A 25,103-nucleotide genomic window follows, 5' to 3' on the forward strand; every position below is an offset into this window, starting at 1 on the left:
AGTGAATATATGTATTTTAAATTTTAATTTTAAATTTTTTACTATTTTATATTTTTAATTTATATAGGGCCGGTTCTATCGGTTTAATAATAATCTACCGATTCAATCAGTAATCTAGTAAACCAATAATCTAAGCAGTTCGATCACTAATTCGATTCTAACAACTATAGTAAAAACCGTATGTAATATGAATATGTTTAAGGATACTAATCCTAAATTTTTAAATATGACCATATTTAATTAATTAAAAATCTAAAATTTAAAATTAATTTCACATTTATTTTTTAATCCGTTATTCACATTATTTAGTATATATGTTATTTTTTTATATTTTTTCATAACTTATTAATGATAATTTTTAAAGAATTATAATATCTATATTTAATAAATTAAATTAAAAATAATTTTTAATAAATATAAATATAAAAATTAAATTAAAAAATTATTAATATATAAAAATATATTAAATTATTTTTATTTTAATAAACACAAATTAACTTTAAAAAATTGATTGCCTTAAGGTGAAAATTCAGGTACAGTCAACTTCACGTGAAGTTGATACTTAAGAGCTGTTAGATAATTTAATTAATTTGACTAAACTTTTATCAAATAACTCTCAAATATCAACTTTACATAAAGTCGACTTCACTTGCATTAATATCGTAAAACAGTAAAATCATTCCTGTTCAATTAAAAACTACGTGTCAAACAACTGTTAAAAAATTATACAAAACCAGGCCTCCGTGCCACTCACACGTCACACCCATTATAAAACACCTCTCTTCTTCAATTTATATAGTCCAACCCCAAAAATCTCCTTAGCAAAATACAAATCCCTTGGGAGTTTAGGATGATTTGCAACGTCTGAAGGTAATTTCTGTGCATAAAAACATTCATTTATTTCTTGTTGTTGCTTAAATACGAGATTTGTTGAGTGGGTAGCAAAATGGATGTTGAAACCAAGGATTTAAGTTAAGGAGTTAAAAAGTTCAAATTTTGTGAAAAATGAACCGAGTGTTGAAATTTCATAGTTTTAGTTTGGATCAAGATGTATAGTTTGAGGTTGGATCTTTATATAACTGCAAAAAGAATTTGAAAGTAGAGTTCAAACAGATGTATGTTAGACTTGTCTCCATGGAAGCAAATGTGTTGCAGATGAGGTGTTTGAGAAAATGTGTGAAAAATTGAGTTAAATGAAAATAGTTGTTTATCCAATAACTTGGTGTTCGATAGTTACCAAGTAAAAATATTATTTGGTAGTGTTGCATTTTTTCATGATTTTGGACTAAATCCCCATTTTAGTCTTTGAGATAATTACTCATTTTGGTCTTTGAAATTTAAAATTATCTATACTGGTCTTCCAGATTCAAATCTGGGCACCAATGTGGTCCCTGGACTCTTTCCGGCGATGACTAAACAAACGATGAGATGACACCTTCCCTATACTGGATGATGAGTAAACGACGTCGTTTACCCTTGGCATCCAAACAAGTCAGAAATGTCATCGCTTTGTAAATGAAGCAAGAAGCAACGATAGAGACCCAAAATAAAATATTTTTCTTCTTCTTTACCTCCGCTGTTCTTCATTTCTGACTTGTTTGGGCGTCAAAGATAAACGATGTCGTTTACTCATCATCAAGCGTGGCAGAGAGGATGCCATCTCAGCATTTTGTTTGCCTAGTCATCGTCGGAAAGAGTCGAGTGACTATATTGGTATCCGGACTTAAATCTGGAGGACTAATATAGATAATTTTAAATTTTAATTTTGGGGATCAAATTGAGTAATTGCGTGAATCTCAACGACCAAAATGGATATTTAGTCTATTGATTGCCACCAATTTTGAATCTACTTATATTTCGTAACGACACTTTATTATACTTTTATGGAACAAAAATATTGAATGTTTATCGCATATTTGTATATAAATATATGTATAATACTAAAATATATAAAAAAATTATAATGTTGATAAATCTAACCATAAAAAAAATTAAAACTAACTTATAATCTTTTCATAAAAGATGGGTAATATGGACTCCCTGACATTGTAATTCCAAATCTTCAAGATGATGAAATGGGTGTTAGCTTCTTGAGGAAGTTTGCTATTTAGTGTTGTTTGTTTTTGGGCCTTGGGTGCTGTTTCTAATAAAAAAAAAGATGGGCTTTCATAAATAAAATTATCTAAACCCTACAAATTTATTATAAATTTTGAATCTACTCTTTTAAACTAACCTAATTATTCTCAATTCCTTTTCCAAATCCTCTCTTCTCTCATCACTCCACTTCTTCTACTTTTACATTGTTTTTCTTTTCACTTTTACTCTTTGGTTTTCTATGGTATCTTTCCGTTCACAAAGACTAATTCGCCGCAGTACTGAACTCCATTTAAGGATTTGTCGTTGATCAATGAGTTACTGCATGCACAAAGCGGGATACCAGCAATGCCTCTTTCAACCCTTGAATTCCCCAAAATTCAACTCAAAATTCTGCAATGAACAACACCACCACCAATGACAACAATGACCACAACTCCTTCATGGTACAAGTTAATTTTAATTTATTTAGAAATTTGTTAGCGTCGTAATCTTGTATGATCAGTTTTGATACTTTAGTTTATATATAATTTAATTTATTTTTATTGTATATTTTATTTTTTAATATATACCTCACATAGTTATTTTATGTTATTTACGGGAAGAATAGCCAAAATAAACACACTTAGCTAGCAAACTATTAATAAAAAATTAAAAAAATCCAAAAGTACATTGTGGTAGGTGCTTTCATGACGTGATTGAGTGATTTATTTTGAATTTTGGATATCTAGTGTACATGATGAGATAAGATAATAGTGTAAGATCTTTGTGATTCAAGTCTTTGATGATTAATTCTTGATCACTGCATATACATATTATAAGAGAAAGATCCACACTTTTGTCTAATTCTCTTGATAGCTAAAGGATTCATCATGTGCCACCTTTGAGGAGATTAGATAGGATGTATGTTTTCAAGTACCAAAGCCTCACACAAATATTATCCTTCAACCACATCCATTGTCCCCACTTCAATTTATTACTTTTCTTTTAACATTGGTGCAATAACTACTAATATTTTCAACAATATCCATTGTCCCCACTTCAATTTATTACTTTTCTTTTAACATTGGTGCAATAACTACTAATATTTTCAACAATTCAAAACAGCATGTTGGTGAGAGTGGAGGAGAACATGGGGAAGAAGGAGGGTAGATTTGGAGAATTCACAAAATATTAATGGTAAAAATGAATAAAAAATTTGTGTCCAACATAAAAAAATCCATGTCTCAACTTCCTGAAGAGACATCTAGGCTGCTGCGTTTGTTTTGTCTATCCTTTAATAAATAGACATAGAGACATATTTAATAAATAGACATAGAGACATAGACACCGAAGACACAAACACAGATTTTTTAAACTTTAGTATACCAATACAAATCACAATCTTATTATAATCTTGTTACGTTACCAACAACATGCCAACTCTTTATAACTGTATTTAATGGAAGTGTCTTTGAGGATGTGTCTAGTAAAAATATATTTTTTATGACTGTGTCTAATAGAAGTGTTTTTATAGATGTATTTTTTGGATGTGTCTCTTTCTACATATGTTTAAAATATAATAATTAATTATTGTTGGCAATAAGATGGTAAATAATCTATTGGTACCTATACTTTTCCTTTACCCTTATTGCAAACTGTTATCAATACCACCACTACACAACAACGGTCTCAACCAAACTACCACCATTAACAATCAATCATCATCTCAACAAAAAATAACTACCAATAACAATCTAAAATTAAATAACAAATTTAATCCAATAAATATCAACAAAAAATTAAATCTAACAAAATTAATACAAAATTATTTTAAATTTAACAAAAATTCAAACAAATAAAAAATTAAATTATACAAAAACAAAAAAATAGTGCCAGAAGGGAGAACAGATCTGGAACGTAATGTGGTAACAGAGTACGAATCTAGAAACACAGTATGCGGAAAAACGGTGATAGACGAGATCGTCTACATGGAGTGAAACAGAGGCAACAACTACAACAAGTGACAGCAGCGAACTGGCGAAGAGACAACCGTGAAGACAAAAAAAAGTGAGGGAGGAGAAAAGAGAGGACGGGATGGGGTGGTAGCGGTGGTTTGGGTGGAAGAAAGGGAGGAGAGGCGGTGATCTGGGTGGAAGAAAGGCCGTGGAAGGAAAGGAGGAAGAGAGGCGGCAACAAACTGGTGGTACGACGGGAGGAGAGGCGGTGGTGGTTGGAGTGACAAGAAGAGAAGATGAGAGGTTAAACTCTCTTTATTTTGGAAGTGGAAGGGAAAATGGATGAAAGGAGACCCAAAAAGGAGAAGAATTTTAAGAGTAATTATGAAAAGGAAAAGTATAAGGAACCAAAAGCTTATCAGCCAAAAACTAAACAAAACTACATTAATTTATATTAATAATTAATTAATTTTAAATTTTTTAAATTGATTAAGTAAACCTAATTAAAATCTATAAAAATATTTCTCTTCTCTCTCACATTAACCTACTCACCTCTAACAATCACACACACACAGATCCATTTCTCTCACCGTCAGGCCCTCTCTGCCTCCCCACTGCGATCCACTCCTCTTCTATCACCGACATCTGACTCGTCGGATTCGCCACCGTAAGGAGATGTTGTGGAACGTAAGGAACGGATAATCATGGTAGAAGAGTCTGATTTTCAGATATATCATAGGACGTGGCATGGATACTATTGATGGTTATTGCTGAAGGGAGGCTGTGGCGTTCAAGATTTTATGTGAAGCATTACATATTTGGTAATAAGTAGAATGCAATGCGACTTCAAGTGAGAAGGGGCTGGAATTCGTGTGTACTGGGTTTCATTTTTATTAGGGTCTAGGGATAGTTATTATATTAGTAGTTAAAGGGTATAGATGTTGACAGTGATGTGGGAGGTTGTATTCATATTTTTTTTTTGTTCTTTATGTTCTTCTAGGAGTTTTTTTACTGTTATGATCTAGTTCTCTTCTATTGAATGCGTTCTTTTGTGTTTGGACACACTCTTTTCTGGGATTTCATCACATTGTATGAAGAGATTCTACCTTGTACGCAATTGTTTTGGGATATTAGATGCCGTTTTGATAAACTACATGATCTTAGCTAAAAGAAGTCCTTGAACAATTATAGAAATATAAAAAAAATATTTATTTAATATGAAAAAAAACATCCTAATACTTAACAAAAGAAACATCTAATTATATTTTAACAAAAATAATTAAATATCTATAAAATTTAAAAAAAAATATATATAAAATTCTTAAAGAAATAGAGACATTCACATTTGCAATACAAAAAAATTCGAAAAATATATAAAAGAACATCCATTTAATATGAAAAAGAAACATTCTGATACTTAATAAAAGAAACATCCATATATATTAACTCGTAGAGATTTTGAATTCATCCAAAGGTATTTGGCTGGATTTTGGCTGATATGCTTTTGGCTCCCTAGCTTTACTCTTATGAAAATTAATTGTTAAAAATATTGTCTCTATGTCTCAAGTTTAGTGTTCCACCCCTCCTTGCTATACATAAATTGTGTGTCTTTGTCTGCCTTTGTGTCTTCCTGTATCTATCAGAATTTTGTGTCTTACTAACCAAACGAAGAACGTGCGTTTGGTTAGTGGGTGTGTCTACCCAAGACATAGACATGGAAGTACACGTTCTTCTCTTTGGTTAGTAAGAGACAAAATTCTGATAGACACGGGAAGACACAGACACAAAATTTGTGTATAGCAAGGAGGGGTGAAACACTAAACTTGAGACATAGACACAATATTTTTAATATTTAATTTTCAAAATTACCCTTCAAATTCTTTTCCTTTCTCATACTCCTTTCATCCATTTTCCCTTCCACTTCCAAAATACAGAAGAGTTTAACTTTTCATCTTCTCTTCTTGCCACTTCGACCACTACCGCCTCTCCTATCGTACCACCAGTCACTGCCTCTCTTCCTCCTTTCCTTCCACCCAGACCACCGCCTCTCCCCCTTTCTTCCACCTAGACCATCATCACACCGTTCTCTCGTCTGTCATCATATTTTCTGATCCGTTCTCTGTTTTCCCATGCATTGTATTTCCAGATCTGTACTCTGTTATCATGTTCTAGATCCGTTCTCCCTCCTGGCACTTTTTTTGTATAGTTTAATTTTTTATTTGTTTGAATTTTTGTTAAATTTTGTTTAAATAATTTTGTTGGATTGAATTTCTTGTTGATATTTGTTGGATTAAATTTATTATTTAGTTTTAGATTATTATTGGAAGTTATTTTTTGTTGAGATGGTGGCTGATTGTTAATAGTGGTAGTTTGGTTAAGATGGTAGTTGTGTAGTGGTGGTACTGGTAATAGTTTACAATAAGGGTAATATTGAAATTTAACAAGATTGTGATTTGTGTCTTCTGTTTTGTACTTGTATGCCAAACAAGTTTAAAAAATTTGTGTCTCTTATTGTGTCTATGTCTTTAGTGTCTATATATTTAGATACACAAAGCAAACGCAGGCTTAAAAAATTGTCTCTCCAACCAAACGGTAGATGTGTGCCACCATGGGTGTTTATGAATCAGATCCATTCTGCATATCCGCGTGTTTATCTAAATCCAATCCGAAAATTGCAGATATGGATCCGATCCGCAAGGCTATCGAATCGGATCTGATCCGCACACTAACAGGATCGGATTGCGGATTTTGTGTAGGTATCCGCATATCCGATCTGCATATCCGCGTATCCGCAAAAATAAAGAAATAAATATTCTTTTTATATTTTATTTCAATTAATAATTATCATATATGTTGTATTATTTTAATTTATTATTTAAGAAAAGTATGTTTAATATTATTTTAAGAGTAAACATATTTAAAATAATAGAAAAAATGAAGACCGACAGAACACGGAAAGTGGATGAGATGGAAGATGGATAAAGGGTGAAAGGCAGAGGAAGACTTAAGAAGACTATCATGAAGTGGTCAAACGAGATTTACATGTAAATGGTCTCTCTATAGACATGATACATGATAAAGCTCTGACATCGTTTGATTCATGTAGCCGACCCCATCTAGTGAGACAAGGTTTAGTAGTTGTTGTCGTAGAAAAAATAAATTTTATTGATATTTTTTTAATAAAAATAAACTTTTAAAAATATTTTTATGTTTGACGGATATATCCGATATCCGATCCGCAAATGTGCGGATCGGATCAAAATTTTGGCCATATCTTATTCGATCCGCGTTCACCCATATCTATGTATTAGATGGACACACCTACTAACCAAACATTGTCTAAAGTCTCACACAAATATTATTCTTCAATCACTTGGCTTCATGTATTATAGATGTACATATATAGTTATCTTCTATTTGGTATTCTAACTCTTGGTATAAATTCAACAAGTTCTAATTCTTATGTTTTCTCTCTCGTTGGCACTGAACATTAAGTGATGTAGTAATTGAAATATATATTTTGTATTTGGTGTTTCTTTAGATAGCAAGCTATGATTTGCTTAACTTTCTTTTGGTATGTTTAAATTTTTAGGATAGCAAGTTTTTACTTACTTAACTATAGCATGCTTGACTTGATTTTGGTATGCTTAACTTAGATGACTATGTTCCATTTAAGTTTAATGGCAATTACTAGTTTGATTATATCTGGTATGTTTAAAGTGGACGATTGAATATGTTCTATATGATGATTTTACTAAACTTTGAGAAGGGGGTTGAATTAAAATGGTTTTAAACTTGTAACTTTTTTTTTTATCAGAAATATAGAAATGTATTTATGTAGAAGACTTTTTGTGTGTTGTCTCTAATATCAGTAAAGAATAGAGAAAGGAAAGAGAGAATTACATATGTATCTTGAATTCTTGATTTAGTTTTCATGTCCAATGAAATCTACAACCAATCTCTACAATCATGGTAGAATTTCAACTATAATTAAATTGATTACCTGCTTCAATACTAATGAATACAATACTATGTTTTTTTTTTCTCTATTTAGGTTTTAGATGATTTTTTTAATAGTTTTAAATGTTTATTTTCTTAGTTTTCGGATGTTCTTTGAATGCTTGTTTTCCTTTTGTTCTAGATTTTTTTATTTTTATTTTTTATGTTTCTTTTCATTTGGTTTTGAATGTTTCTCTTGATAATTTAAATTCACGTTTGCTTCAAAGAGAAAATTCAACAAAAAAGGACTCGACGGACAATGGTGGGCGACGCAGATGGTTTTGAGCAAAAGATGGTGGTGGGCGGCGTGGACGACTTCTGAGCGAGGGAAAGTTGTGGGCGGCGCGGCGCAGCAGCATGATTTTGGACTGTGGTGTGTGGATTTAGGTTTTTTTCCCCTCCATGTTGAACTTCTTTTGCAATCCATATACTAGTTGGCTAGTATCCTAATCAGTTTCCTTGCAAAGTTGTGATTTATATTATTTCCAAAAGGTTAAGTTCTAACTTCTAAGAGAGTAGATATAGGTTTTGTTTGTGACAAAGGAGAAGAGAACTTGTGCTAGTTTGGTGGAGGACTGCCTCCACCATTAGCCTTGTAAGTCAGCAGTGATCCTCCCTCTCTCTCTCTTTCCTCCCATCCTTTCTTCGTTCCCTCACTTCTTCCTCGATCCTTTCTTCTTCTTCCACCCTATTTCTTCTTTTCCTTCTCCTTTCTCTCCTCTCCGGACCCCCTATTTCTCTCTTTGCTTCGCTACTTTTTGGCTTTGTTTTCTTTGTGGTTGTTACTCTTCAATAACCTCGATGTTGTGACCCCTGCCCCCCTTTTTTTGGTGTCTGGCTTTATCCTTTATGGATGTTTCTCTTCTTTTGTGATGACTTGATTTTTTCTTGATGCATAATTTGTATATGGTGGTAAAGATATGTGAAAGAATACATGGAGAGTTGTTTTTCGATTATGGAAATATTTTCGGACATAGGAGAGAAAATATCTCACAATGTTGCAATATTTTTTTATGTAGATCTAAAAACTAAAAAACTCAAATTTGTCTATTCAAAATTCTTTGTAGTCTGAATATTGACCCGACGTTTAGGTTTTAATTCAACATAAAGAAAATTTGTTTGTCTTTTTTGAAGTGAGTTATAATTTTTTGTAGGGTAAAATATATTTTTTAAGTTTGAAATTTGTCAAAATTTATAAAAATACTCCTAAATTTTATTTTGTTTCAATTTTGTCTCTAAATTTTCGATTTGCATCAAATATATCTCTGACAGTTAAATTTTTGTAAAGTTTAGGACCAATCTAATAATAATGCATGACAATTATGTCTAATTTACTTGTGTTAAAAGTTGTTATTATGAAATTGTTCCTGAATTAGTCCTAAATATTTTGAAAAATTAGTCGTCAAGAATATATTTAATGCAAATTGAAAATTTTTGAGACAAAATTAAAACAAAGTAAAATTTGGGAATATTTTTAAAACTTTTAACAAACTCCTAGAACAAAAAGTATATTTTATTCTAATTTTTTTATATATATGTAGTATTATATGAGTTTTCCTCAAATGAAATATTATCTTCTGTAAAATAAGAAAAAGAAAAAAAAATGATCCTTAGTGATTATAGCCACTATAACCCTATTCCATTATTCAACAATTAATTTTTGGTATAACAACTAACTTCCGTTTGCCATTTGTAGGTACTTGGAATGATGTGCTCCATCTTACCTAGAAAGCTCGACTCAACAGAAAAGAACAGAAATTTTCTTAGATACCAACTCAAGAAGTACATAAGATGTAGGATGATTTCTTAGAACATTTCACTTCCATCGATAAATTTCTTATAGAGATCTAATTTATTTCGACTATGTTACGTGTATATTAAAATTAGTCACCAAAATTAGTCAATGGTATAAAATACATGTTGGAATACATGTTGGAATATAAATACACATTGAAAATAAATTAAACCACACATGTATTTATACACAAATATATTAGTAGTTGATTTTAGTGACTAATTTTAGTGTACTATTCTTGTCCAAAGATTTAACTTTTTATTCTTTCGTTGCTCATAGGTTTTACTCCTAGTGGTCACATCCTCTTCGAGTACCATGTGGATCTTAAACATGGACGATTCTCATAGCCAAGATTGGAATTTTGGTTCCCCTTGTTGCGGTGGACTAGACACTTTACTACAAGAATAAACCTCAATTGGTAATTAACCAATCTTTTATTATGATTGAAAAAGCAATTTCATCATTTAGGTTGTTTGGAACACCATGGAATTAGAATTGTTTTTATTTCAAAATCAAATTCTTTGTTTGGAATTAATGAGAAAAATATTGAATTGATTTGTGAATTCTATAGATTTACATTATAATTAGATTTGTCCAATGCAGCCCACTGCATTTATTGGTAGTGATGAAAAATTGTGTGGTAAGTAGATGATAAAAATGTAAAATTAAATTATTTAAAAATGTTATATGCATACAAAAAATTAGTAATGAAATATAAGCTAGTATATATTTGTGTATAAATATACATGTTTAACTCATTTTCAATGTTTAATACGTATTCAATACGCATTTAGTGACTGATTTTTGGCATACATATAACTAGTTGCAAATCATTATATCAATTTATGAATTAAATTAACAAAAATGTTATTTTCATACTGAAAAATCAGCCACCATATACACAAATACATGTGTATTTTTTTTTTACAAAGGTAAATGTCATTTTATTATTAAAAAAATAAAGGTATTTTCATAAGAAAGTACAAAAGAAATTGGGTTTCCCAAATCATCACCAAAAGTGATTAGAAATAGCTTAAGAAAGAGTAAAGTAAGAATAAAGGGAAATAGCATCATCCATTAGGTATGGCTATGAAGTTCACACAGTAAATTGCTGGCTTCTTGCACTATCTTTGGCGCTGGGCTTATTAACTTCTCAAAGACACCGATTGTTTGCCTTCCAAGCGCTCCAAAACAGCGCCGCAATGAAGAGGATCTTTTGTCTTCATCGATTTGAGCCGCTGCCTAAGATAAGGCTCGTTGCTACCAATTGGAAAAGGTATAGGTCAGGGGTTATTAAGTTTAGTATCCATATTATTGAAGACAGAGGGCATTGGAACAAGGCATGAGAAATTGATTCATCTTTTAGCATGCATCTTTAGCAAGTGGCAGGGGTGGATGCAAACCGACCATGGATTTGTCGCAACACCGAAAGCTTTGCATGAAGACTTCCACAAAAAAAATCTTAATTTTATGAGGTAATTTCAATTCTCAAATGCTATTCGATACTCTGTTATTTTGTATATTCTGAGGCCTAAGTGAAGTAGGAGAATGAAAGAACTCATAAGCAATCTTCTATCCTGATCCAACTTCATATATACCGGATTTTGTCTAGCACCAATTAACTTCATCCTCCTCCTTTGATGGTTTGATTGAAAAAATTTTATTGCATATATCAATTGAAAAAATTGACTGAATCAGGTTTTTGTTCTAGTTTCTATCAGGATTTAGTAGCATACTAACATAATACACTTGTAGATTCGGTTGGATTGGGATTGCAGCTTGAGGGACATTAAAGAGAAATGGTGGTGGGAGCTAGGGATCTTGGAAGATGCGGACATTAGCATCAGAACCTATTTTTCATAACAAGCCTTTCTCAATCACCTTGGGCCTTTCAAGAACAGGTCTCCAGCCCCACGATGGTATGCTACCTATCTCTGCTTGTAAGAAATCTCTATATTTGAAATATTTAGCTTTGAGCATTTGTGAAAGTGTAGGTAGATTACTTGCCCAATAAAGCCAAATTTTGCGCCCTTAGGTCTTTGATCCCCAGTCCTCCGTCATTCTTTAGTCTCGTCATTGTGCCCCATTTAGCCCATACCATTCTTTGCTTTGTCTTTTTGACCCATCAAAATTGCGAGAGCATGCTATGAATCTCAGTCAACAGCGTGTCCGGGAGCTTGAAACAAGAGAGTGTATAAATAGGAATCGCTTTCGCTACCGCTCTCAATAGCGTGTGTCTGCCACCTGAGGTCAATAAACTTTTTTTCCAATCCAGAATCTTCTTCTGAACTTTATCCTTGATAGCTCCGAAAGTTGTTTTCTTTGATTTTTGAACTATGGAGGCAGCTCCAAATATTTGTCTTGGAATCCGATATGTTCAATATTTAGTGTCTGTACAATAGCTAGTCTTGTGTCCCAAAGTGTGTTGTGACTGAAAAAAATGGCCGACTTATTCAAGTTGACTTTTTGTCCACTGAAACCCTCATAGATCTCCAACAATTCCAAAATGCTTTGGCTTGTATTAGGTGAACCCTTGCAAAAAAAGATTGAATCATTAGCAAACAAAAGGTGATTAATTGTTTTGCATCTTCGATTTACTTGAACCCCTTGAATTAATTTGTTTTGCTCTGCCTTGTGTAACAAGAAGGATTTCACAAAAAAGAAAGAGATAGGGGGTCACCTTGTCGGATGCCCCTATTTGGCCTAAAAAAGTCGAAAAAAGTCAAAAGGTTGACCTTCCACAATAAGAGAGTAAGAAACAGTTGTTACCAATTCCTTAGTCCAGTTAATCCATTTAGCATCAAAGCCCAGCTTATTCATGATATACCATAAGAAATGCCATTCTACCCTATCATAAGTTTTGCTCATATCTAATTTAATAGTCATCTCATGATCTGCCCAACTTCTCATATTTTTCAAATAGTGCATACATTCGTGGGTAATTAGGATATTATCTGAAATGAGTCTATCCTTAAGAGAAGCACTATGATTTGGGATTATGATTTTATTCATAATATCTTGTAATCGGTGAACCATAACTTTAGAAATAATCTTATACATAACTGATCGGTCTTACCTGAGTCTTGTCATTGGCATCTGGCACCTTTGGAATCAAATAAATTTGAGTATGGTTGAAACTTTTTAGAATTCTGCCACTGTGAAAGAAACTTTACATTGTCTTAAAAGCATCAGCTCCAACTATATCCCAAAAAAAGTGGAAAAACTTAGCCGTAAACCCATCATCACTAGGAGAACTTTGAGCATGAACACTAAGCGTAGCTCGTTTGAACTCCTCCATAGTTACCGGCTTTTGGAGCCTACGGTTCATGGAAACTATAACCTTAGGCTCCAAATCCTCTAAATATGGATTCGAATCGGCCGAACAAGAAGTAAAAATATCGTAAAAGTAGTATTCAGCTACCTTTGCAATATCCTCCGATTTCGATGTAATCTCATTGTCCTTCCCAACTAATCTCCAAATTCTGTTCCTTCGCACCCTTGATTGAAATTTCTGGTGAAAGAATTTAGTGTTCTGATCTTTTTTTAGCCATTTGAATTTAGATATTTTCTCGCCAATAGCTCTCTTCTTTCATATATGTCAGCTCCAGCTTCTCCTCCAATCTGGTAATCTCCTCTCCCCCATTGATTCCAGTCACTCGCTCTCCATGTCTACATTCTTTCAACTTTTGGGCTAAGGAGAACATAGCCAAGCCTACTATTTCCATTTGCCACACTCCACCGACAATTCTCTTGACATCCTCTTCTCCACACCAACGTTCCTGGTATTTAAAACGCCTTTTATTATACTAGGATTGAGGTTCAGTTTCCATTAAGATAGGAGCATGATCCGAACCTGATTCTGTGAGCCTGTGCACCACTACATTCAGAAACTTCAGCTTCCATCCCATCCCAATTAAATAGCGGTCAGGCCTCTTCTTCACCAACTCCTCTCCTTGTCTTCGATTTGTCCACCTGAAAGGCTGCCCCACCATTCCAATATCCACAAATTCGTCGTTGTCAATAAAATTAATGAATGTCGAAATGGTGGTTGCTGATTTTTTGCCTCCACCCTCCTTTTCCGCTTGGCTTGTTGTACCACTTTTCCTTCCGGTTGTTGACTCATTGTTGTAAGCTCGTCAAACGGTAAGGATTGAATTTATTCCGAACAACTCAAATGGACACCAATGAACCCCCATACCTCATTGCTTTTGGACCTCTTAACTTCGGCTGCCACAGAATTCTTCACTGTTTATAATTTGAACATTGATGTTGTCCTTCCAAGCTAGCACAAGTCCTCTTGTCACTCTGACGGGTTAACAATACGCTAGTTTTCGTAGCCGCATACCCGAAGTTTTGCTTCCACCTGTCGAGATTTGTTCTTTGTTTCACTTATGAGCACAATCTTGGAGGAGTGGGATTTACATATTTCTTTTAGGGAGTGAATTGTCAGGGTCTTTCCAAACAAACAATTCCAAACTATGGAATTGATCATCTCCAGTTTTTTTAACACTTGACAAGATACAGTGTGATTTCTCACATTTGATTCTATAAGTGGAACCAGAAATAAATAAGAGAGAGAGAGTAATAAATGGTTAGATTAAGCACTGGAGTTTTTTGTTTACTGGAGAGGATCCACTCCCCCAAACTATAGTTCTCATGGCACCTTGGATGCCATTTGTAAGTTGACACCCTTCACCCTCTGTTCAACTGCATTTTCATCCTCTGGAGCTTTGGAAACCTTAATAGGCAGTTATTAGAAACCTTATCAGAGCACTATGTTGAAGACGGTCTCTCCTATTAGTATATTCATTCATAAATACATGTATTATTTAATATATTTTTAATATGTATTTTATAATACTAAAAGCTGATTTTGCTTGTTTATTTTTTTTTTTTTTGGTGACTTTGTTTATTTTAATATACACCTAATATTACCAAAATAAAAACTGTCAAAACATAAAAAAAACCCTTAATTTCAGATTATCTAAAACCCAACAAAATTAACCCACTGGATGACATTTTAAACTAAAGAAATCTCCAAGATCGTCTCTAACAAAAATTATTCAACTTTTTTGAAATTAAGTAATAATAACTCTTATTGAACATTTGAGTGTGTAATAAACAAAGCATTGATTACAAGACTCTCCTATTCATCTTTACATTCTTTACTCCCAATAATTATATTCATCCTTAGAGAGAAACATGGTCAAACTTTCACATTTCCAGATCCAATCAAAAGTGGCATTTTTTTGCACCTATGAGGCTCATGTTTATCCATGCAAGGAATGCACATAGTTACCTAAATTTACACTTTTGTACCCCTAACTTTGAAACGAAAATACTCCCAACCACCTCGTTAAATTCTAAAACTTTGTGTATTTCCTTCTTTTGTAGTAGCACTTATATGGTGAGCCATTATTACTGTCAGCTTGTGTTACAATAGAGCTCTGTGGATCATTCTGCCACTGTTGATCCTCAGGACTTGGTTTATTCACCTAAGAGTCCAAATAAAATTCAGTGTTAACACTAAAACAAGATAACAAGATGGAAACAAAATGTGAATGAATCACTTATACAATTAAGAAGACAAAGATGAAAGTACCGGTGTGACTTGCTCAATGTCAATGGCACCATTACTGCAATGATCATTGCTTCCAGCACAATTACTGGAAAAATACAACATTCATTTAGATACAATATTATCATCATTTCTCAAAATAGAACAGCATATTTTAATATACTATACTTATTGGCAAGAATTGTAATAATGAATATTAACATATATCAAATCCACAAGACCCCATCAAAATTTAAGCTTAGTGAGGAACTTCAATTGAATGAATGCAACTAAGTTTCCAAATTTCCAATAATATAGAGGGTATAGTGTTATGCCAAATGCAACTTCTGAAGTGAAAATTGTGTATCTTTTCTTTGATCTTCTTCCTACTTGTTCTCCAGAGAGTATTTGATGGATCTAATGCCATTATAATCTCATTTCATGTTAGGAATTAATAAACAGAGATGATACATACTTGTGGATTTGTGAATTCTCTCTCTCTCCTTTGTCAGTTTCTTCTGCTTGGTGTAATACTTCAGATATCAGATCGGCGTCAAAATTTAACTTGTTTCCAGGCAAAACATGCTGTGTCCTTTGTTGGGACTCTGCAATATGAAACGTTAAAGATGTAATCACTGGCACATACATTGCTATATAACAAGACACTTGGAAAGTTACAAACCTATTAACAAAACCGGTTCTGAAGATGGAATCTTCAGCAGCTTCTGGCACATGATGGTACCCTGAAAATCTAAAAAAGTATTGTCCAAGAATTGCGACCTCTCGAACTCTGTCATCTTTACAAAGCCAAAAGAACCAGTCCATGTGTCTACAACACTAGGAACAGCAGGCAAAACGAGCCGCTCCACTCCCAACTGCATGAGCCTCTAATAAAAGAAAATTCAAGTTAGAAAGAAGGATTCAATGGAACTTCAAATGAAGTGTAAACTATTACAAACAATAGATATGAAAAGATTTTTTTTTTGTTATTACGACAATACATGATTAAATATCTATGTAAAATAACTCGGCTCTTTTTTGCACTATTGTCCTCTCCAGAATCATTTTATGAAATTTAATAACAAATGTAGAGATAAAGACTTAGAAAATTCAATACCCAAAAAAAAGAGAGAAAATTTGTGTCTTTTCTTTGTCTTAGGTTTAGACAGATCTAGAAAATACACTGTCCTTTATATCAATCTCAATATCCAAACACACTCTAGTTTCTCTGTGTTTCTATATTTTTCTTCCCTAAACCAATTGCAACCATATAGATCTAACTCAGTGCCAAAGCATTCTTGTATGGCCTCAATTCAGGTATGCCAATCTTGTATAGGCCCATATCATGTTTTCACAATTCTTGGTCTACTTTTTAATTCAATTATCCCGAGCCCAATTTTATTATCCAAAAATCTAATAATGAAGCATGATTATTCTTAACTAATGGGTTATCAATTCACAGTTTACTTTAGGTGTAAACTACAAATATTGTTTTCAAGTTTATTTATTTGTTAATTATCGTAATATTCTTTCCTATTTTCTAAAGAAATGCTGTTTTGACTCATTGGTGAAGTTGGCCAAATCATAACTCTGCCGGAAAATCTTGTCATTTTTTACTATTTTGTAGCAACAGAAAGCTAAGGGAATAAGAGAGAAAGACAGAATAATTTTATCACTGCAAGTATATAGGATCGAATATCGGATATTGGTATATCATTTTCAGATCCAATCCTATGGATGAGACAAAATTATATATATATTAATATATTTGTTAAGTAGTCTTATTTCTTTTCCCTTTTTTATATTGGTTATCTTATCTCTACTATTTAAGAAAATAATTTTTGAATACTGTTTTTGAAGTAAAACATATCCAAAAGGGAAAAAAATTCATGAAAAAATTAAAAAACATTTTTTTTTATTTTGAAAAGCCTCGTATCTGCATATCCAATCTGATCCGGTTCGAAAATTGTCAGACCATATATCAGATGTAGAAGTAAAAAACATGTATATTTGATCCGATCTAATATGATTTTTAGAGCAAATCAATCGAAAGTTGAATAATTGAAGGAGGTGCAAAATGTTGGGAACTTATTAGAAAGTTAGTGGATGATTAGTGGCTATGGAAGATTACGAAAGACGATGGCGAGCAAGCTTATGGTTTAGGGTTTATACCATAGTGAACTGGCCAAGTCTCTAAGGTGGTTTGATACTAAGCATTTGAATTTTGGAATTATTTCAACAGTTGAATGCATGCAATTTGGTTTATCCATCTTCTCCGTGCACTAAAGCAATCCAAGGGGTGGTTCAACTTCGACTGGCCACAGTTCACTCCAATTTTGACCACAGTTGTCCAAGTTAATAACATTTCTGGTCCAACTAAAGAACCAAACTGATGACCTCATAACCATAAGAAAATCTGTACCCCCATCCAACAGAGTTGCTGAGTTAACTTTTTAGCCTCACTGTCTCTAGTTTCTAAGTTGCCTTGTGCCAATAGTATTTTATGGAGTTGATGTTAATTTGTGTAGAGAGATCAATTTTGATGAGCTTAAAGATTGATATACTTTAACTAAAGGTGTTATAAAGAAAAAGAAAACGAATATAGAAATATGATCATATCTTTCATGAGTCATTATTCTCTCTTTTCTGTTTCCTTTTTACTTAAAACCCACAATCTTAGAAGTGCCAGTGTGAAATTGTTTGTTTGGATCTGTATCACAGACCCAAATTATAACTAATGATTTACATGGTATTCAAAGTAAAATCTTCAATGTTTTTAAACAAATTCATCAGGATAGTTTATAAACCAGAAAGCTAAATGGATAAAAATGAGCATGGTATATCATGAGGAGTAATATTTAAGAAGTTATTCAAGTCTTGAGCAGTTATTTCCAATTTAAATGACACAATCAATCATAGGACAATATATTGTACAGTGTTTTCTAACAAACAATAAAGGCTTTGCAATGAATGGAGGAGAGGAGAAAAGGGGGGGGGGGTGGTAAGGGAAATGTAGGTGCCTTGTGGCTTACCTTTTCAAGCTCATTCATCAAAATGCGGCACATTCCATGTCGCCGATACTGTAATCTGGTACCAATAAGAGGCAATTCTGCTACCTTCTTTCCATAAACCCTAAAAGAATTAAATAACAAACCAGATGATCAAAACATGAGACAGGATAGGTACTTGTAGTTCAAGATTTCAAATAGCATAGTTGCGCAATACAGATCCCATACTCACCTAAGAGTTGCTGCACTTATCAGTTCTTCATTTCTCTCCAGAAGTACGGTATAGAAACCATGGAAATTCAATCGATTAAGTGTTGACCTATAAAGTGTACATGTTTACATATCAGGTATTGGCACAGAACTATAAAAATGTAGCACAATTCAGTGGCAGATATCTAGTAATCAACAAAATAAATATTATTCAAGTGAATGATACAAAAACGAACACAGGCATAAACTGAAGGATAAGAATAACTAACCATTGACTGAATAAAACATCTTCCGTGAGATCTCTGGTAGACGAAGGTTCCTTTAGGGGCTCAAAACATTCATGCATCACTGAGAGTGCAACATTGAGTTTGCTGTAACTTTCTGGCAATAAGTAACCTTGAGTAGTACACGGATCACTACTCTCGGAGTTTATATATTTCACCAACGTCCAAGTTAGATTGTTAATGCCCACTGAAACTGGCTCTCCTAGTAGCTTATGGAGACCAAAATATATCTACAAAAAGTAGAGACAAGTATGTAAGCATTTGATCATACATCTGAAATGCTTCTCTGGCACCATAACATTTGACACCACCAAAGTAAGCATCATTAACTTGCTACTAGTAAATGATCATCATGCAGGCGTTATGAGCAATGAAGCAAATAAGTTTACCTAGATAAAGAAGTATTAACCATAAAATCTAACATAGAAGTTAGAGAAGTTTACTAGAATAATTTACGCAGCATATCGATGACAAAATGCAATTTTTGTTTGAATAGAAAGAAGTAAAACAATGCTTCCAGTTAACATAATAGCATAGCATTAAAAAATAAACAAATGACCTTAATTAGTATACCTTTTCACAGTCCTTCCCACAGAACCAGTTTTTACTATATCTTCTCGAGTTAGTTGCATATTTACTTCTGAGGCACTCAAAGTGATCTGCATAAGGTTGCCATTGTTGATAACAAAGCATTGCATCATTCATTTGCATAAGAAGGAAATATCAATGCATGACTATATGGGCAAAAATGGAAATTTAAGTAAACATAAATATTGGCTTACATTTATGTTCACACTGAATGCAAACAAGGAAATCTTCCTCCTTTTCTTTTATGTTACGTTTGTCACAAATTGCACATCGACATGATGGGCAAAACCAGTCACCATCAGGAATGTTCTGTACAGGAAAAAAAAATGAAGGCAGCATGAGGAAACAATTCAGTTCCAACAGCAATTGTTGAATGAAAGTGGTGAATTGAATTAAGATATCAATAACAAGATGCAACCAAATATGATGAGATTGAGGAAGAATATTATTAGTTACCTTCAGACCTAGACATTTCCCATGAAATGAAGATGGACATTGATCGCATAAAATTAGATTCCCACCATAGTGGCAAACAGAACAAATATTGTCATTCTCGCCTTTACGAAAATATTTTGGTGGTTCTGCCATAGCTTCCCTTGTCATATGATCTTCCACTGTTTTTATCAGGCAATCTAACAGTGATCTACCATCTTCTAAAATAATACTTGCAGCCGGTCTGCGTGTACTACAGCCACTAGCATGACTTTCAAAGCCAGCAAGACTATATACTTTCAAACAACAATTACACTTGATTCCATCACTGGTTATTCTCCCTTCAGCTAAACAGAGCCTGCCTTTTGGCTTGTAAGAAACCTTAGACCTTGGCAACAGAATGTTGTTGTCTATCAACCAAGAGAGTACATTCTGAGGTTTCTGGTGTGACAAAGAAGGGGTAGACACCTTTTGCACCCTTTTATTTGATCGCAGCACGCGTCGAGGTAATCCATTTCTTTGGGGCTTAGATAAGCTGGGCTTTGTATTGTTCAAGAGTTTCCGCTTCCGACTATGGTTTGATCCACTTGAAGTTATGACTTCTGTGGGAGGTACCATGCCTTCCTCTCGAAGCCATTGGGACGCTTTCTGCAATAAATTTGCACTCCAAACCTGGTCAACATTATCCTGTCCATTCAAAGGTTGCATTCCGAGGTCGGTCCATTTAGAAACATTTTGTTTAATACAATAATGGCAAGCTGCATGGAGTGTTGGGAGACTTCTTCCCTTGTCTGGAGGGATATACACAAACCCTTGTCTTTTATTTCTTGGGTTTGCATAGTGATAGCTCCATCCTTCAGCCAATAGATGCCTCTTTGCTTTGGACCTACCCACTTTCATGTCAGGCCCTCGCATTGCAGATCTATTGAAGAGATATTCTAAAACAGCTTGAGGACAAAACTCAGGTTCATCTGCAACTTCATCCACAGGAGACGACACAACTGGTGGCAAAATATTTAGATCATGGCTCTTTTCTGATTGATCAATAAGAATAGGTGCAAGATGATTGTCATCTGTAAGTTGCATCGCACTCTGATCATTTCGATCCTGACTCTTTTCTGATTCATCAATAAGAATAGGTTCAAGATGATTGTCAGCTGTAAGTTGCATCATACTCTGATCATTTTGGGACGGCAAAGGGTTCATGTCCGAGTTCTGTGCCACATACTTACAAACTTGACTGAGAGAGTAGTAAACACCCTGTTTATCAGGCGACCTATATCGGTACCTATAGCAAGTGTCGCTTGCTTTACGCTTTGTCCACTCAATTTCCCATCCAAGATACGCAAGTTGTTTTCGTGCTTTTTCAGGGCAAGCTCTTTTACCTGCCTGTGCATATTCTTCAATAGAATCAGGACATAACTCAACGTCAGACAATCTGAGAGGTTCCCAATGTTGAGTTGAGCTGCGAAGCTTTCTATGTTTTCTTCCATTAACTATTACTTCAGTAGCACCAACGCAGGATATTTCTTTGTGAAACTGAGTTGAGACCTCTTCAACAGGAGTAACGGGTTCTTTCTGCACTGAAACTTCTTTCTGATGGACAGTTTTGACCCCTTGATCCTGAATGGTAGGCCACTTTTGCACAGCGTTCAACAAATTCGATGACTCACCTTCTTCCATAGGGAGTTCAGCAATCCCATCATCAGAACCAAATGCATTATCAGAGGTACCATCACAATGAGCAGCTGTGATACAAATGCTACTCGACTGGCCAGCAGAGTTCGCAACATCCAAAGAGTTGGCCATATCAACTTCCTGATTGAAGTCAACATTAGCCGTAGATTCAACCGACTCCATCTCCAGTGTTTCTCTCAATAAACTCCTTGGAAGATCTAAGGAGGAGCAAACTTCTCCTAGTGTAAGCCTTAAGTAATCATCAACTACCTCCATTACCATTTTTTTCCATAACTCTTTCTCATTAAAAGTCCATTCGCCAATCTTGGCGAAGTCCTTTTTGGTCCTTACATCATACCAAACTTGCTTCACTGAAACTGAAATAAACATCTTCCTCTCATACTCCTCAAGAACTTCAAGAAAAACCCAGTTCCCTCTCGACTGCCACTCCCCAGTAACCTCATTCCAATCATAAGTTATCCGCATTTGATGAACTCCAATCTTCATCTCATCACCCAAATCCGGAAAATATACACTCCTCTCTGGCTTTTCATCACAGTGATCAAATATAACCCCATCCCACCAAGCTTCTTCATGGTACACATCAACACACAGACCAAATTTAAGTTCCCTACTTTCAAATTCCCTCTTAGGAGGCACCGGCCTAATCCAACCACGAATGTTGCAATTTGAAGAGTCGCTATCGCCATCCAATACCTTCGGAACAGTCACCTTATCCACAAGGTAATTCACCTCATCATCAAGTAATACGTTATCATATTTGACATGGCGCTGCAGTTTCCCAGAATGGACAACTTTCCCCGGGTGCCATGATCCCTGAAAGCCTTCCTCCATGCTCCTGACCTGGAAAGAATTTAGAATTTTTTCAATCTCTATTAAATGGAAAATTTTCAAACAAGGACAGAATCATAATCATGTTTCACCAACAAGTAACTAAAAAGGAAAAATAGGTAAGTGATCATGATGAGAATTACTTTGCATGGAACAGCAAAATAAGAACAATGCACAGCATCAAACCTTCAATGGGAATATAATCATGAAAGCAACAAAATATGATAAATGTAGCTGAAAACATTCAAACCAATTGTAGAAACGTCATCACAAACAAAAGATTAAGTACATTCTATAACAAATACAATTGTAAAGAATCAATAAGGGCAAGGACACGAGGGGGAAAAAGATAAATTCTTTTTACCAAAAATAGAAAAAAAATAAAGAATTCTTATATTTTAAAGGCTCTTGAAAAAAATTGACTTTTCAGTTTTCACAGCCGCCACTCTTTTCAGGTACACTCATGCGCTTTCTACACCAAGAATCCTCCACCGTGAAGAGAGGTTACGAGAATCACAGTGGTTTTAATTCATACATTAACAGTTAACACATGCACAACACCAAAATTCGAAAAAACCAATAAAAATAGAAACTTTAAAAAAGATCACGTTCTTAATCAAAACAAAAAAAAGAGAAAGAATTAGGAAACCGAGTTCACCTCGACGCTTTCATTTACGCCAAGCTTTCGTTTGGAAGAAATGTTAAGCTTTATGATCAAAGGAAGATTCTCCAATGCCATTGAAAGAGAACGAGAGAGAGAATGATCACACACTGGCTGTTCAGTTTCAATGGTTTAGCTGTTATCACCGCAAAGGGGGCTTTTGTAGAAAGAGAAATTCAATCAAAAAAAGCTACTAGACTACTAGTAATGTTAAGAGTTCAAACGAAAGAGTAAAAAACCCAATTTTCCAATCTATCTTTTTTCGCGGTTTCTATCTCTCTCTCTCTATCAATATATGCTTTGTGCCCAAGACAAGGGATAGGATTCTGTAGGTCAATTTAAAATTGAATAGTGTCATTTATCTTTTCTTTTTACTGTCATTAATTTATTAGGGGAAAAAATTTAAAAATTAAAAAATAACTAGATTTAAGATTTGTTTAGGTGAGTTTCTAAAAAAATATTTTTTTTTTAAAAGATCTTAAGAAAAAATAAAAGTAACTTTATGTTTAGATAGTTTATATAAAAAAAATTTTTTATTTATTAATTATATTTGGATATAACAATATAAAAATATTTTTTGTTTATTTATTATATGAAAAATATCTTTTTAAAAAAAAATCTTTTAAAAAAATATAAATTACAACTTCTCAAAAAAGATATTTTTTATTTTTCTAATACTTTTACTTTTATTATTAAAAATTTGTTAGAGATACTAAAAAATAAAAAATTATATCTTTTTTTATCGAAAAAATATCTTTTTTTATTAAAATAATAAGACCCAAACAAGCACTTCACACATTCCTCTGTATCCATTTTGAAAAAAAAAATTTAGAAGTCACATGCCAAAAATACCTGTTACGAGTCAATGTGGACTATGGCATATCCCAGCTGATCATGAGTTTCACAACAAACTCAGAATCGAAGATTTTCGGTTTTTTGTTTGAGGGGAGGAATGGGATGGCTGTTAGGGTACTCCCTTAATGTTTAATGTTTGGAGTTTTAAAACTCCATTAGATATAAATTTTAAAAAAAATGAAAATAAAAATTTATTTTGATTCTTTTTATTTATTTAAAATAATTTAATTGTCTTATATACCGTCGTCTCTTGTTTTTCTCTCTAACTCCGTCAGCCACTCACTGTACATCACCCTGATCGCTCCTCAATATTTTCTCTGTCGTTGCCGCCGCGTCCAACCACGTCAGGGTCAGTCTGTTTGCCTTTGATCCTTCAAAACAAAAGAATTTTTAGGCGTTGCGGACGGAGATCCAGCGCCATTGGGGGATCAACAGGAATCACAGAGGAGAAGCAGCAGCGTAGCGAATCAAAACATGAATCCAGCACAGAGGAAAGACTACGCGTGACCAAGGAGGATCGGAGATGACTGCGGAACCAAAGTGCTGAGGAGCAAACCGCGGCGGAGCTTTTTCCGGCGCTCTTGCTTCAAAAGTGATGGAGATGGTATTAGGCTTTGGATCGGGTGGGTTTTCGGGTTTGTTTGTAGTGGGTTGGGTGATTCCCCTTGACTAAAAAAAGGAAAAGTTTAACATTTTAGTTTTTATTAAATAACATTAATCTTAAAAAATGATTTTGATTTTTTTAAATTGAACCTTAAACATGATTTTTTAATTTTTTTAATATTAAATTCAAATTTTTAAATTTAGATATATTTAAACAACATTATTATTAAATAGATATTTTTGTTTTTTATTTAAACTTTAAATATATATTTGAAAATTTTAAACTAAATCTTCAAAAGAATAATTTTATCTTTTTTCAAATTTAAATATGAATTCTTTTATTTTTTTAATTTTTGTTTCTATTATAATTTTGTAATGAGCCAATAGCAATTCAAAAATAAAATAAGTATAAAATAGGCTGAAATGAAAACAAAAAAACAATGTTAGTGCAAACAAAATTTAAATTGAAAAAACATAACTTATTTCTAACTTTTTAAGGAGAGTTTTAATACTCCAAAAGTCATAGGAAGCAATTGCATCGGTCCCCGAGG

At 33.5% G+C, this 25,103-nt stretch overlaps 1 protein-coding gene and 1 long non-coding RNA gene across 2 annotated transcripts; one reads left to right on the forward strand and one right to left on the reverse strand.

Annotated features, from left to right (window-relative positions):
- The first annotated feature begins 754 nt into the window (after window positions 1–754).
- On the forward strand, window positions 755–16,420 carry LOC110269011 (uncharacterized). Its single transcript, XR_015902189.1, has 8 exons — window positions 755–870; window positions 2,374–2,540; window positions 9,727–9,823; window positions 10,105–10,243; window positions 10,985–11,101; window positions 11,205–11,300; window positions 11,581–11,744; window positions 15,831–16,420. It is a non-coding gene; the product is annotated as an uncharacterized LOC110269011 (long non-coding RNA).
- On the reverse strand, window positions 14,908–23,303 carry LOC107644722 (uncharacterized). The gene is made up of 11 exons (XM_016348653.3): window positions 23,092–23,303; window positions 19,929–22,445; window positions 19,667–19,781; window positions 19,458–19,543; window positions 18,870–19,114; window positions 18,623–18,709; window positions 18,415–18,514; window positions 16,065–16,269; window positions 15,858–15,987; window positions 15,428–15,491; window positions 14,908–15,320 (listed from the first exon to the last, which is right to left on the reverse strand). The coding sequence occupies exons 1-11, from the start codon at window positions 23,170–23,172 to the stop codon at window positions 15,189–15,191; spliced, it is 3,762 nt and encodes a 1,253-aa protein (XP_016204139.2). The 5' UTR covers window positions 23,173–23,303; the 3' UTR covers window positions 14,908–15,188.
- Between the last annotated feature and the right edge of the window lie 1,800 nt (window positions 23,304–25,103).

Source organism: Arachis ipaensis, chromosome B1 (genome assembly GCF_059453495.1).
Source record: "Arachis ipaensis isolate K30076 ecotype BB chromosome B1, ASM5945349v1, whole genome shotgun sequence".
NCBI classification, from domain to species: Eukaryota; Viridiplantae; Streptophyta; class Magnoliopsida; order Fabales; family Fabaceae; genus Arachis; species Arachis ipaensis.